General features: G+C 34.4%; 4 protein-coding genes across 4 annotated transcripts; 2 read left to right on the top strand and 2 right to left on the bottom strand.

Annotated features, from left to right (window-relative positions):
• The first annotated feature begins 421 nt into the window (after positions 1-421).
• LOC145589262 (VQ motif-containing protein 10-like) lies at positions 422-847 on the top strand. The gene has a single exon (XM_081645791.1). The coding sequence runs from the start codon at positions 422-424 to the stop codon at positions 845-847; it is 426 nt and encodes a 141-aa protein (XP_081501917.1).
• A 797-nt stretch (positions 848-1,644) lies between these two features.
• On the bottom strand, positions 1,645-4,961 carry LOC145590108 (ADP-glucose phosphorylase-like). The gene is made up of 3 exons (XM_081646852.1): positions 4,423-4,961; positions 3,160-3,450; positions 1,645-2,291 (listed from the first exon to the last, which is right to left on the bottom strand). The coding sequence occupies exons 1-3, from the start codon at positions 4,915-4,917 to the stop codon at positions 1,959-1,961; spliced, it is 1,119 nt and encodes a 372-aa protein (XP_081502978.1). The 5' UTR covers positions 4,918-4,961; the 3' UTR covers positions 1,645-1,958.
• Positions 4,962-5,907: 946 nt separating this feature from the next.
• LOC145590109 (uncharacterized) lies at positions 5,908-8,692 on the bottom strand. The gene is made up of 5 exons (XM_081646853.1): positions 8,448-8,692; positions 7,806-7,948; positions 7,582-7,711; positions 7,237-7,428; positions 5,908-6,265 (listed from the first exon to the last, which is right to left on the bottom strand). The coding sequence occupies exons 1-5, from the start codon at positions 8,622-8,624 to the stop codon at positions 6,059-6,061; spliced, it is 849 nt and encodes a 282-aa protein (XP_081502979.1). The 5' UTR covers positions 8,625-8,692; the 3' UTR covers positions 5,908-6,058.
• A 1,507-nt stretch (positions 8,693-10,199) lies between these two features.
• On the top strand, positions 10,200-11,876 carry LOC145590107 (nicotinamidase 1-like). Its single transcript, XM_081646850.1, has 5 exons — positions 10,200-10,461; positions 10,580-10,763; positions 10,970-11,103; positions 11,199-11,384; positions 11,590-11,876. The coding sequence occupies exons 1-5, from the start codon at positions 10,318-10,320 to the stop codon at positions 11,671-11,673; spliced, it is 732 nt and encodes a 243-aa protein (XP_081502976.1). The 5' UTR covers positions 10,200-10,317; the 3' UTR covers positions 11,674-11,876.
• The last annotated feature ends 157 nt before the right edge of the window (positions 11,877-12,033 follow it).

Below are 12,033 nucleotides of genomic sequence, written 5' to 3'. Positions count from 1 at the left end.
GATATTAATGCCCTAGAACAAATTTACACGTACCTATCATCAAGGATAAATCACATTCATATACAAGTATACGCCTTTCTTAATTTCATCAAAGAACCTTCCTAGTTCCTATTCAATTGGCTTGACCAAATCTTTTAATAAAATCCACAAAATTGGCTATTGTTGAATTTATATATTTATTTTATAAATCAAGGTTTTTGGTCTTCATAGACTGCTGCTAAAAGTAACGGTCCACTTTATCTAACCAATCATTTTTGATTGCTTATCTTTGCTTCATTCTATTACTATATAATGAATCATCTAATTATTATAAAATTTCCCAAAACATAAAAAAGCTGAGAATTTTTTTTTTATATAAATCTCAAAAATCTTAGCTTAACTTTCCAAAGAGTTAAACACTTGTTAAAAGTGATTTAACTCCATGTCCAGTAGATCAAAATTAAGGCAGCCTATGAAAGTTGTGCATATAAAGACACAATATGTGGAAACTGATGCTTGTAGTTTCAAGTCTGTGGTTCAAGATCTCACTGGGAAGGACTCCACCATAGCTTACGCGCCTTCAACTTCACGGGTTATGAAAGTAAGTAAAGAAAAAATTAGTGCTCGGCCTCAATCGAGGCTAGCACGTACGAGTCATGGCCCTCAGACGACGCCTGAGGGCCATTTCATGCTTGATTGTTGTGAGGGAAACAACCTTCAAGATTATATGGGTCGAGGTGGTGGTGCTGCTGGTGGTGGTGGGAGTTATTCGTTTTTGTCTAGGAATTTGTCTTACAAAGAGATGGATAGGTTGTTAAAAGAAATGCCTCCTTTGGATGATTTGCATAAAGTTTTATCTTTTGATTAGTACAAATGAATTACTTGTCTAAGGTAGGAAAAATGGGGAAGATATTGTTATATGGTTCAAAATGGGGAACATATTGTTATATGTAGCTAACATGGTCTAACACGACTATAGTTATTTAGTGGCAAGGGAACAACACATTAAAAGGGAAAAAAAAATATTGTAAAACCGATATGTTCTACACCGTGTAGCTAGTAAATCTTTAGTGTGTAGGTAATTTTTGTTTTATTAATTATTTTGATTTATTTTTCATCAAAAAAATTTTTATTTTGATTTATTGATATTTCACAATCAAGCAGTTGATTTTACATTTTTTTTTTTTATATTTTTCGTGTTCATGTATCTATCATGAGCTTAAAGCATTTTATGTCAAGTGTAACTACAAACATGAATTTGATCATAGAACTTTATTGACCCTATAATTATTAGTTTTTTTTAGAAGAAAGAAATTACCTAATTAATCCTTGTTTTCGGAATAGATAGGCAAATTGTTGTTTTAGAAGAAAGAAATAATTTTACTTAGTCCTTGTTTTCGAAATAGATAGGCAAAGCTACGATCAAATTTTAGAACATGACAAACAAGGTAAATCATGATTAATGAGATTGAGACCCATAAAATTTGAACCCTAATATAATATGAGAAGCGATACTACTACTTCACTACCACATCCTTTTTAGATAGCTCAATTTATATCATCCTGTCAAAAAAAAAAAAAAAAAAAAACTTATATCATACTCCATGATGTAAACGATATCACATCAGTAGAAATATTATGAAGGAGTTGTACACTTGTACAGGATGTTAGAATACTTCGTATTATATTAGTACGTCATGTTCAACATACATCATTCATTCCGTCAAAAAATAAAAAATTACATCATTCATTATGTCATCCTAAAAATAAACTATTACATGCGAATGTGGCATGCATCACATTACAATCTCTCAACGGGTCAATTCTTGTCTTAAAACTGTATATAGTCATGACATGATAAAATCACGTATAACATAATAACTTTGAAACAAATGGAGTGCTTATATTTCATTATTCACCGAAAAAATTGATACTTCGTATCATCTCAAACTACTCTTTTCCATACTCGAGTCCACATCTCAACAATCAACCTTAACTTCTTTCGGTATCTCCTCTGAATCTTCAACACTAACTTCTTTGAAAATCTCTTCACTGCCTTCAACATTAACTTCTCTTAATATCTTCGCGGCATCTTGAGGAAATACTGGATTAATGTGACATCCAGTTGCGATTTCAAATCCAGCTAACACAGTCAACTGAGGGACTATCTGTAGAAACCAGTGACTGCAGCTCAATTGTGAATCATCAATTCGCAAAGGAGATGTGTGAATCATATAGTTAAATGGTGGGTTATTTAGTTGCAAAGCCATCTTTTTCAGCATAAGTTTGAGTAATCCACCAAGGTCGTCTGCCTGCATACAGAGACCAAACAATGTCAGAATCTTAATATAAACATCAATGATTGGATGAAAATGACAGTTTGGTACTGCAAAGTTGCAAATGTAGTTTCGTGAAAGCTGAAATAATGTACGAGTACTGTTTCGGTAAATTACTATCGAAATATCAATTTCAATTGGAAATCAGGGGGGGGGGGGAGAGAAGGGTATGAAAAATACATTTAGACTTGAGCAATAAGAGGATTATTGATATTTCTGTCTCTGTTGCCAAGCTGTACTCAACTGGACTCATTCCTATGCATCAGCACATCTCTTAGTTTTCAACAACGAATTCTAAAACTTGTGCTTATTGACATGGAAGGACCTCCCATGAGTCCCATTACGAATTCATGAGCATAACAATGATGAGAACATCGGTTATACACAGACAAACCAATTTATACTAAAGAATGGATGGATAATCATGAATCAGCAGGATATGTAAACCCCATTCCTCTATAAAGTAATTTCCACAATACAGTATATTGTAACTCTCAATATACCAATTTTACTCTTTGCTAATAGCTAAGCTAATCCTCATTATTCAACAACTTATTTTTGTTACAATACACAATCTTTGAATTTTCGAAAGTACTCATCTATTCAACAACATTATATCTGCTCCGATACACAATTTTTGAAATTTCAAAAGTACTCATCTATTCAACTTTAGAACTTTATAAGATTGTAGAAAGATCTTAGTCATTTAGTCAAGATGTGAACTTAATTTAGTGCAAAAATAAAAATTAAGTAATTTTTTCCTGGCTAAAAATACAGTCAACACAAAATGAAAACTAACAAAATGAATTACTACGTATAAGGGAACAGGAGCAGTAAATATCACCTTTTCCTCATCTATATCATGGAAATGGGCAGAGTGAAACCGCGGAATAATCCAAATCTCAAAGGCATAGCTTGCAGCATATGGAACAACTGAAACAAAGTGTCTTGATCCATAAATAAGAAGCTCTTTCGGTAACTTCTCACAAAGGATGCAGTTCCCTGTCAGCTCAAAATGCTCTTTCATAGCTGCAAGGCGAGTAGATACAGAAGGGGGAACAATGGGAAGAGCTATTATCTGACTATGAGAATGGCTCATTGACGCTCCAGCAGAAGCTCCATGATTTTTGAACACCTACTCAGCATCAAATGGTTGGTTTTAGCAAGCAAGGAAGGATAGGGAGAAAGTTAGTCAAACATGACGGGGCTCAGTTTAAGACATTTAGGCCATCAAACTTGGACTCTTCGATTTACCTCAACTAGCCAAGTCAAATTCTCTACACTTCAGCTTAAGAATGAGACTATGGACACTTGAAAATATATTAATACGAAAATACTTCATTGAATAGCCAAGTCACACTTACACAGATACCTGTATGGGCTGTATGCCTGTATCCAACCCATCTACTTGAGTGTAATTAATATTGAAAACAAAGCAGATCAACAATGGCCATCAAAACTTAAATGTTCAACATCCAAATTGAATGCTTCTTGTTTACACATTTGAAAATTAGAAAGAACACTAATCCCCAAAGTCTCACAATATCCTAACAAAAGCCCTTTCTAATAATAGGCAACATCATATCTAACAAAAAGGACACATAAATTATGTATCACTCGTTACTATTTTTCAACATGAACTTTCTCCCCTCTTTTTCCAAGTTCAACAAGATTACAACTTTATCATACAACCAAATATCCACACAAATACAAAACTATCACACCCTTTACCCACACTACCAAAAGTCCAAAAGTAGTAATTTTTATTCCAATTGCACCAATTTTGGAGCTAACACTACCAAAAGTAGTAATTTTAGTTTCAATTCACCAAATTTGGACCTAACAATACTAACAGTAGTAATTTCAGTTCCAATTGCACCAATAATGAACATACTCTTTAAACCAATCATATCAACCAGTTATTCTTTTGCAAAATTAGTAGTCTCACATCCTGGAATAAATTCCACGCACACTTCATTCAGGACAACATTATAAAAACTTTTCACAAAATAGCCGAGTTGGACATTCGGACACGGATATATTGGTGATAAACCAAATGCAATTATCAACATTAACACTAAAAAAGGACATAAGAGAAAAACCAAACCTGAATATATTGAATGTCATCAAAAGAAGCAATTTGAAGCGCCCTCTTTTTATAAGCCATCAAAACCTCCCCAACTCCGGACCCGGGAAGATCAGACAAATGAACCGGGTGGGTGGTTGTCTCAATCACAACATCATGAAACCCAAACCCGGGTACAACCCCACAATCCGGGTTTACTAAACCCGGATTGTGGGGTTGTATATCCCTGCTAAGAGCGGGATATAAGTTCTGGATGACTCTGATCCTCCAATTAGAATAAGAATCCGAGTCATCCAGAACCCGGAAAATCTCCGGGGCACATTCGTGCTCGTGCCCAATACAAAAAGGGCAAGTCTGCGACTGAGTTAGATTGGGGTCTGAAACAGGGGATTTGGACTTGAAATCAGAAGGGCGTTTGGATCTTGCTGGAGAAAAAACAACCCATCTGTTGTTGATTTTGTCTTTCCTTAATTCTGGGTTTTGAGGTGATGAAGAAGGAGGGTTTTGTGATGCCATATTTTTCTGGGATTTGGGTTTTTGCTGGTGAAATTGGTGGCAAAAAGTGGGTTCCAAAATTGAAGGGAAAGAAGAATAAATAGTGTAAAGGTTGAAGGTTAGGCTTTGATTACTGTAATATGAAAATGTAACGATGTTTTTTGTGGAATAAATATGTTTTTTTTTTTTTTTTTTTTTTTTTTTGTGGATTAGAAAGAATATTGTTGATAATTTTTTTTTTTTTTTTTTTTTTTATCTTTTATTTGGAAAAAATTGCTTTCAAAATAAAGCTATGGTAAAAGTTTAGTGCAGTTCCTTTAAAAAAAAAAAAAAAAAGTTTAGTGTAGTAGTTAGGAACGGTTCACATTTACTGAAGTGATCTGAAATGATTGGAGATAAACTGAATTAAAATGAAATTAAGCTAAAGTGAACGGGCCTTTAGTTACCATATTCGAATGATTAATTGGTGGTATATATAAGTGAGATTTTTACTTAATTAAGCAGATGCTAATCTCATTGATTTCTTTTAATATAAATTAGCTTGTATTTTTCCTACAAAAATATTAAAGTCGGTTTATTTTAGTAAACATAAAGTTAATACAAATTACATTAAAGGATTTGATGTTTTAGCTCGAGGCACAAGAAAATACATTGAGAACTGGAGGCGCGGGCAAAAACTAACATGACATGACAACACAACACAATGCCAACCGAACATTAAAAAAAAATCAAGTTAGTGACTTAATGTCAAAGTTTTCGACACATTTGATTAAATGGATCAACATATACTTGCTTGAGCATCAATAAGTGCAGACCCCCTCCCCTATGTTATTAAAATTTTATTTTACTTGGAAATATTTCAATTTATCTATTGAATGTTTTTTTTTTTTTTTTTCCCCTCTTTTTTTTACACAATGTCCGAATGAGCAACAAAAAATGAACATGGAAAATAAATTGAGTGTTCAATGCTTATTTGAATATATGAGTAATAATAAATTATAAAAGCGCACATTGGTAGCTCATTGACCATTTGAGCATAGAAACATAATACTGCTCATTTCATAATGTACAAAGTGCGTCACACACTGAGACACGCAGCTTATTTTCAAGACTAAACATAAAAGCTAAGTTTCAAAGGCAGTAATAAGATCAACATATTTGCTTAGGACAAGTAACGAGACATCCATGACTGGAAGCGAGACCATGCAAGCTGGACATTAGCTTCATTTAGATCATTCAATCCCATGGCCTTCCTCCTCTCTATTCCTTCTGGAGACAGGTTCATGAAAGCATGTCCACTTCCTGGGTAGATATGAACCTCATTTGGCACACCGGATAACTTCAACTTTTCCTCCAAACTTTTGGCAGTCTGAGATTTCAAGTAGATGCCACCAAAATATATATTCAGAAAGTCTTAAAAGATGCATTTACCCAAAACACCAATTCACCATAACACACTAATGCATTCAAACCTTAGTAAATATTGACACATGGCTGCTTTTACAATTATAATTGTAATATGAAGAGTATAATGAAAAAAAAAAAAAAAAAAAAAATCAGTTTTTATATTATAGACAATAAAATCACATTGAGCATAATCCTGAACTATGTTTTGGTTTTTAAAGCATTTCCCAGTTTAATTGTCATGGAATAACATATAATATACTCAAGTTGATCTACATGGAAAGCTTGCTGCTCAATCACATATTTGTATGCCATAATTGCCATCTTTGTGAGTACAGATATTAGGAATGAAACTCTCAACCTATTTAACTTAACTAATCTTTCATTAATTTTGGGTGCATGTGAAGTAAATGCAACATCCAAAGACAAAGGGCCTTGACTGTGCAGAGTTGGACCACAGAAATGCAGAATTTTTTGGATAACAAGTTGTAGTGTGACTATATGATGCTTGGGTTCGTAATCAAATACGACATACTTCGTACCATTTACAGTGTTCACTCATTTATTTTCTCTATACAAGATGATAAGAGAATTGTTTGTAAGTTCTCCTTTTCTGGTCAATAGGATCTGTACTCCGATAGCCATATGCGACCAACTGTAGGAGCTTAGGAGGGGATATAGATGTATGCTGTAAACATAAATTAGGTGTAAAAGGGCTTCATGTCAGTGAAGCTAGAGTGAATATCAGTCAATTTTTGACAAAAAAAAAAAAAAAAAAAAAAAGGATTCATATTCCTCCATTGTCTACTACCAAACCCAACGAACGGGATTTCAAAACACACTATTTCTTATCGTTCTGAAATAATAGTTGGCTATTGTATTCAAGGTGGAGGGTTGTGAAAGGTGGGGAGGGGAAATTTTGGGGAAGAGACTTACTGCCACATCTGAAAACCCAGCAATGTTATCCAAATCCCCAAAATGAGCTTGGACAGGAGCTTTAGCCTGGGCAGGATCAGCAAGCTGTGGTGAAGGAGTTCCATAGAAGCCAACAACAGCATCAATTCCAGGCACTAAGACAGCACTAGCAATCGAAAGAGCACCTCCCATACAATATCCAGTTACTCCAACCTACAAAACGAGTTGGTTCATTAATAAAACGCGCCCATAATTTGTACATGGAGTGAACAGTTTTGTATAACAATAACATGCCTAACTAAAGAAAGCAAGAACTTTTACAATTTTTCCACAGCAAAATCAAATACCAGACCAACAAGCGCATACCTTCTGCGAACCATTTGCCTTAAGCCAATTGACAGAAGCTTCAATATCCTTAATAGCACCTGCCCAGTCCAGACCTTCCATCAAATGCTGAGCTTCAGCAGCATCTAAACCCACCTTTCCACGGTACAAGCTGCAATAAACAAACATGACGAACAAGTATATATGAACACTCAAATTATACTCTCAAAGATTCATAAAAATCAAAGAAACCACAAATTCCTTACTCTGGAATAAGTGCCTTATAACCAGGCTCCAGCTGAGATATTTTTATAGCATGGTTCTTAATTTCATAGTCTACTCCCCACCATTCTTGAAGCACAACAATCCCAGGAGCATCGTCTTTTCCAATAACATATGCATCAAAGCTCTAGTAATTCGTACAAACAATACACGAAAAATTAATCATAAATCTTTAGTGAAAACAGAACCCTTGAAACGCTCTTATGCTTTAAAAGTCAACAACTCAAACCAAAAGATAGCTCCTCCCTAATCTCCCAGTAACATAGGTTATTATTAATATAATGAATATAATGGTATCTAGAATTTCTCGAATCACAAAATCCAATTAGAGAAATGCAAAACCCAGAAAGCATTAACAATTAACATAATTTACTCATCAAAAACCCCCAAATAATTGCCCTCTGAAAAAAACCAATAGCGTAATTAGATAGAATCCCATTTCATTTCTCAGCTAAAATATGCTAAATTATATCCAAATTTTCATAAAAAAATCAAATAATAACATGCAGAAAATACAAGAAACAAAGACAAGAAATAATACCCATCTAAAAATCTGGTCAAACTATAAGAAATAAGGAGAAAATAAAGTATAAAAATCAACGATTATAAGATGATGAAAAACATACAGTGTCCTCTCGCTTAATCTGGATTTTGTTGAAGGCAGAGTCAGCCATTGATCGAATTTGAAGGCGAATAGAGAAGGAAGAAGAAGGGTATTTGTATTTTACAGGAGAATATCTGATGAAGGAAGATGATGAATCAAATAAGGTTCTGGAAGCTCTACAAGCTAAAGACCCTATCATTTTCAAAGGGTTTATATAAGGTTTATTTTGTTGGGTGAATTCTTGGTGTAGTTTAGTTTTCTACCTTCACCTTGTGTGTTGTGTCTTTTTTTTTTTTTCTTTTTTTTTTTCCTACAAATAGCTTGTGTTTGAGAATAGTCCATACATGAAAATGCCTACCCCGACTACATATTTCCGGAAATGAAAATGAGGCAATATGAGCGCTATACTCCTATACGAATTATGATGTCTGAGAGTGCACTAACACGCGTGGGTATAAGAGGCAGTGTGAGGCCATAAGCTGATAAGCTACTACACTATGTGATGGGAGTGTACTGGTGTACAGAACATTTGTACATGTTTATTATATCTCCTTGTAGCAAGTCTATATATATATACTCCCCCCGTTTTTTTAATACTTGCTTCATTCTCCATGCGCGGAAATTGAAAAATAAAATAAAATATAAATGTAGTGGGGTTGGTGGAAGAATAAAAAATGGTAAAAAGTAAAAGTAGTGGGGAGAATTGGAGGAAAGAAAATATGAAATTAATAAAATATGATTTATGTTGAGTCCACTAGTTGAGATAAATGAATTAATTATTGTAAAAGGTTTCCAAATAAAGAAATGGAGCAAGTATTTAAAAACGGCCGTAAAAGAAAAGATGAGCAAGTATTTAAAAACGGAGGGAATACATATATATAAGAAGAAGGATCCTGATCGAACCTCAACCCTCACTCTTAGAGTGAGGGGGAAAGTGTAAGGGTTGTCCACTCTCAAAGTGTTTCTACTAAGGATTGAACCTCCAACCTTAATGTTAAAAGATGCAATCTTTTCCGTTAGACCAGGCTTAGCTTGGTGTTATACTTTCCATATGAAATGTGACCCAAACATATAGGGAGTGAGCCACATAAATATACCATAATGTTAATATAATGCTTTACATTTGATATCTTTAAAATTAACCTTTTAGCAATAGGGAGCATAATCTATCTCACTACAAAATTCTATTAATCATAATCTCTCAACCAAAGCTTGACTTTTTTTTTCCTTTTTCTTTTAGTTCTCTATAAAGTGTTTTATATATAATTCTCTATTACAGCATGACCAGATGTTTGCAAGTTGTAACCTGAAATCGTGGGTCTTGTTCTTTTACTTTGACTTGGAAAAGCAATCGATCCCCCTCCCTTTTACCCGTTTATAGTTTTATATTTACTAAAATGACACACTTTTTTTATAGTGTTGAACGACAGGCTAACCGCTTATAATTAGAGATCTAGCCAACCTCGACGATGAAATTTTTTAGACTTGCACTTGCCAAAATATCAATACTAACACATTCAATACTATTTGCCCTTCATTGTCAAAGCAACTAAATGAGAATAGTGTGGTTTAGCTTAGTTAAGAATATTCAAGGGTAGTATATAGGATCTAATAATTGAATCACATATCCAACCGACATTGATGACTATAGACCCCAAAATATAATTTCCACACCCCTTGTCAGATTAGTCAAGGATAACTCTTTTCCACAGATAATAACTTTTGACCAAATTGCGCATAAAGCCACTTACTCATCAATAATTGTTGTGATCCATCCAATAGAAAGACTAACACTATCTCACTTCTCATCTACTATAACAATTGCATATCTTACCAACCTCAAAATCATACATTAAATTGGCAAAATATCAAAAGAAAGAAAGAAAGCAAAGATGGTTTCATCCCCAATTACTGATCTTCTGAAGAATCAGCTGCCTCTTGAGCAGGAAACTCTAGAGCTTAGCGAAAACGTTCGCTATGGTCTGGTTCTTGTAGACATCATCAATGGTTTCTGCACTATTGGAGCTGGCCCTTTGGTAACATTAATTAGTACTCTTATATTTCCTAATATGATCATATCCTAAAACTGAATCAATATTTGATCATATAATATAATATGCACACATATATATATTGGGTATTTTCACTTTTCAGGCTCCTGCAGAACATAATCAGCAAATGTCAGACATGATCAATGAAGCAGAGAGGCTAGCAAGGCTTTTCTGTGAGAAAAAGTGGCCAATAATGGCCTTCATTGATTCTCATCATCCTGATGTACCTGAGCATCCCTATCCTCCCCACTGCTTGGCTGGATCAGAAGAATCAAATCTTGTTTCCGGTAAGTAGTTTTTTTTTTTCCAACATCAATAGCAGAGCGTACATGTTTCTGTAAACGTAGAAAAGTATAATACTCCCTTCGTCCCAAAAGTATCATACATGTTCCTGTAAACACAAGTACAATACTCCCTCCAGTCCAGAAAGTATCATATATGTTCCTGTGAACCTATATATAACTATGTAGTTGTATATCTTCTGCTCTTGCAGCTTTGAGATGGCTAGAGGAAGAATCAAACGTGACAATTAGGCATAAAGACTGTTATGATGGATTCATAGGCTCCATCCAAAATGATGGCTCTAATGTCTTTGTGGACTGGGTGAAATCCAACAAGATCGAATCGGTAAACTATAACGTTATCTTAATGTTAATGGGCATACAAAAGATCTCAGACCTACATTTGACAGTAGTTCATTCTTCTGTTTTTGGTTCTTGAAGCTATTGGTAGTCGGAGTATGCACAGATATTTGCGTGCTGGATTTCATCTGCTCAACATTATCAGCAAAAACTAGAGGTTTTCTCTCTCCATTAAACGATGTGGTGGTTTACTCTAATGGCTGCGCCACATTTGATTTTCCCGTCGAAGTTGCTCAAACTAGTAAACATGGTTTTGCTCATCCACAGGTAAAATGCTAATACTCCTCAATCTCCAAATAAAAGTCTTAATAACTTCATTGCTAAATAAAAGTCCCTTATCTGGGACAGAGTAGTGCTTTGAGTCACATGAGCACCAATTGTACGAGTAATACATTTTTCAGCTTACACTTCAAATCATTGTTGAATCTTCTATATTTACAGCAGAACCTAAACATCACTGATTTGGTTACAGGAGATAATGCACCATATGGGGCTTTACATGGCTAAAGAGAGGGGAGCAAAGATTGTGAGCAACGTGTTAGCAAGAGGACCATGAAAGCAAGAAAGCGTCGAGCTTATTCCCAAAATTTGAATTCCAAAAACCACTTATTTTGTTTCTATATCACACTATCACTTAATGTATAAGTGAAACTAAGCACCCAGAGTATTTACTCAAACATCAAGTATTACTGTATTAGTATCAAAATTTTATTGTCCAGTCTGCTAAAATATAAATCTTGTCCAGGTGTCCTTCAGCAATACTTTAATTCTCCAGACAAATTATAGTTCAAAGGTAAACTTCTTGTGAGTCTCACCCATGAATTGGATGAGACAATCTCATTCAAGATCAGCTGTTTTCATTAAGATCATCTCATAAGCTTCCAATTTACAGGGGTTCATGTAAGCAAGCAGACTG

Source organism: Chenopodium album, chromosome 17 (genome assembly GCF_948465745.1).
Source record: "Chenopodium album chromosome 17, dcCheAlbu1.1, whole genome shotgun sequence".
Classification (NCBI taxonomy): Eukaryota; Viridiplantae; Streptophyta; class Magnoliopsida; order Caryophyllales; family Amaranthaceae; genus Chenopodium; species Chenopodium album.
The sequence above is the reverse complement of the archived record's forward strand: the minus strand, read 5'-3'. Positions and strand labels throughout refer to the sequence as shown.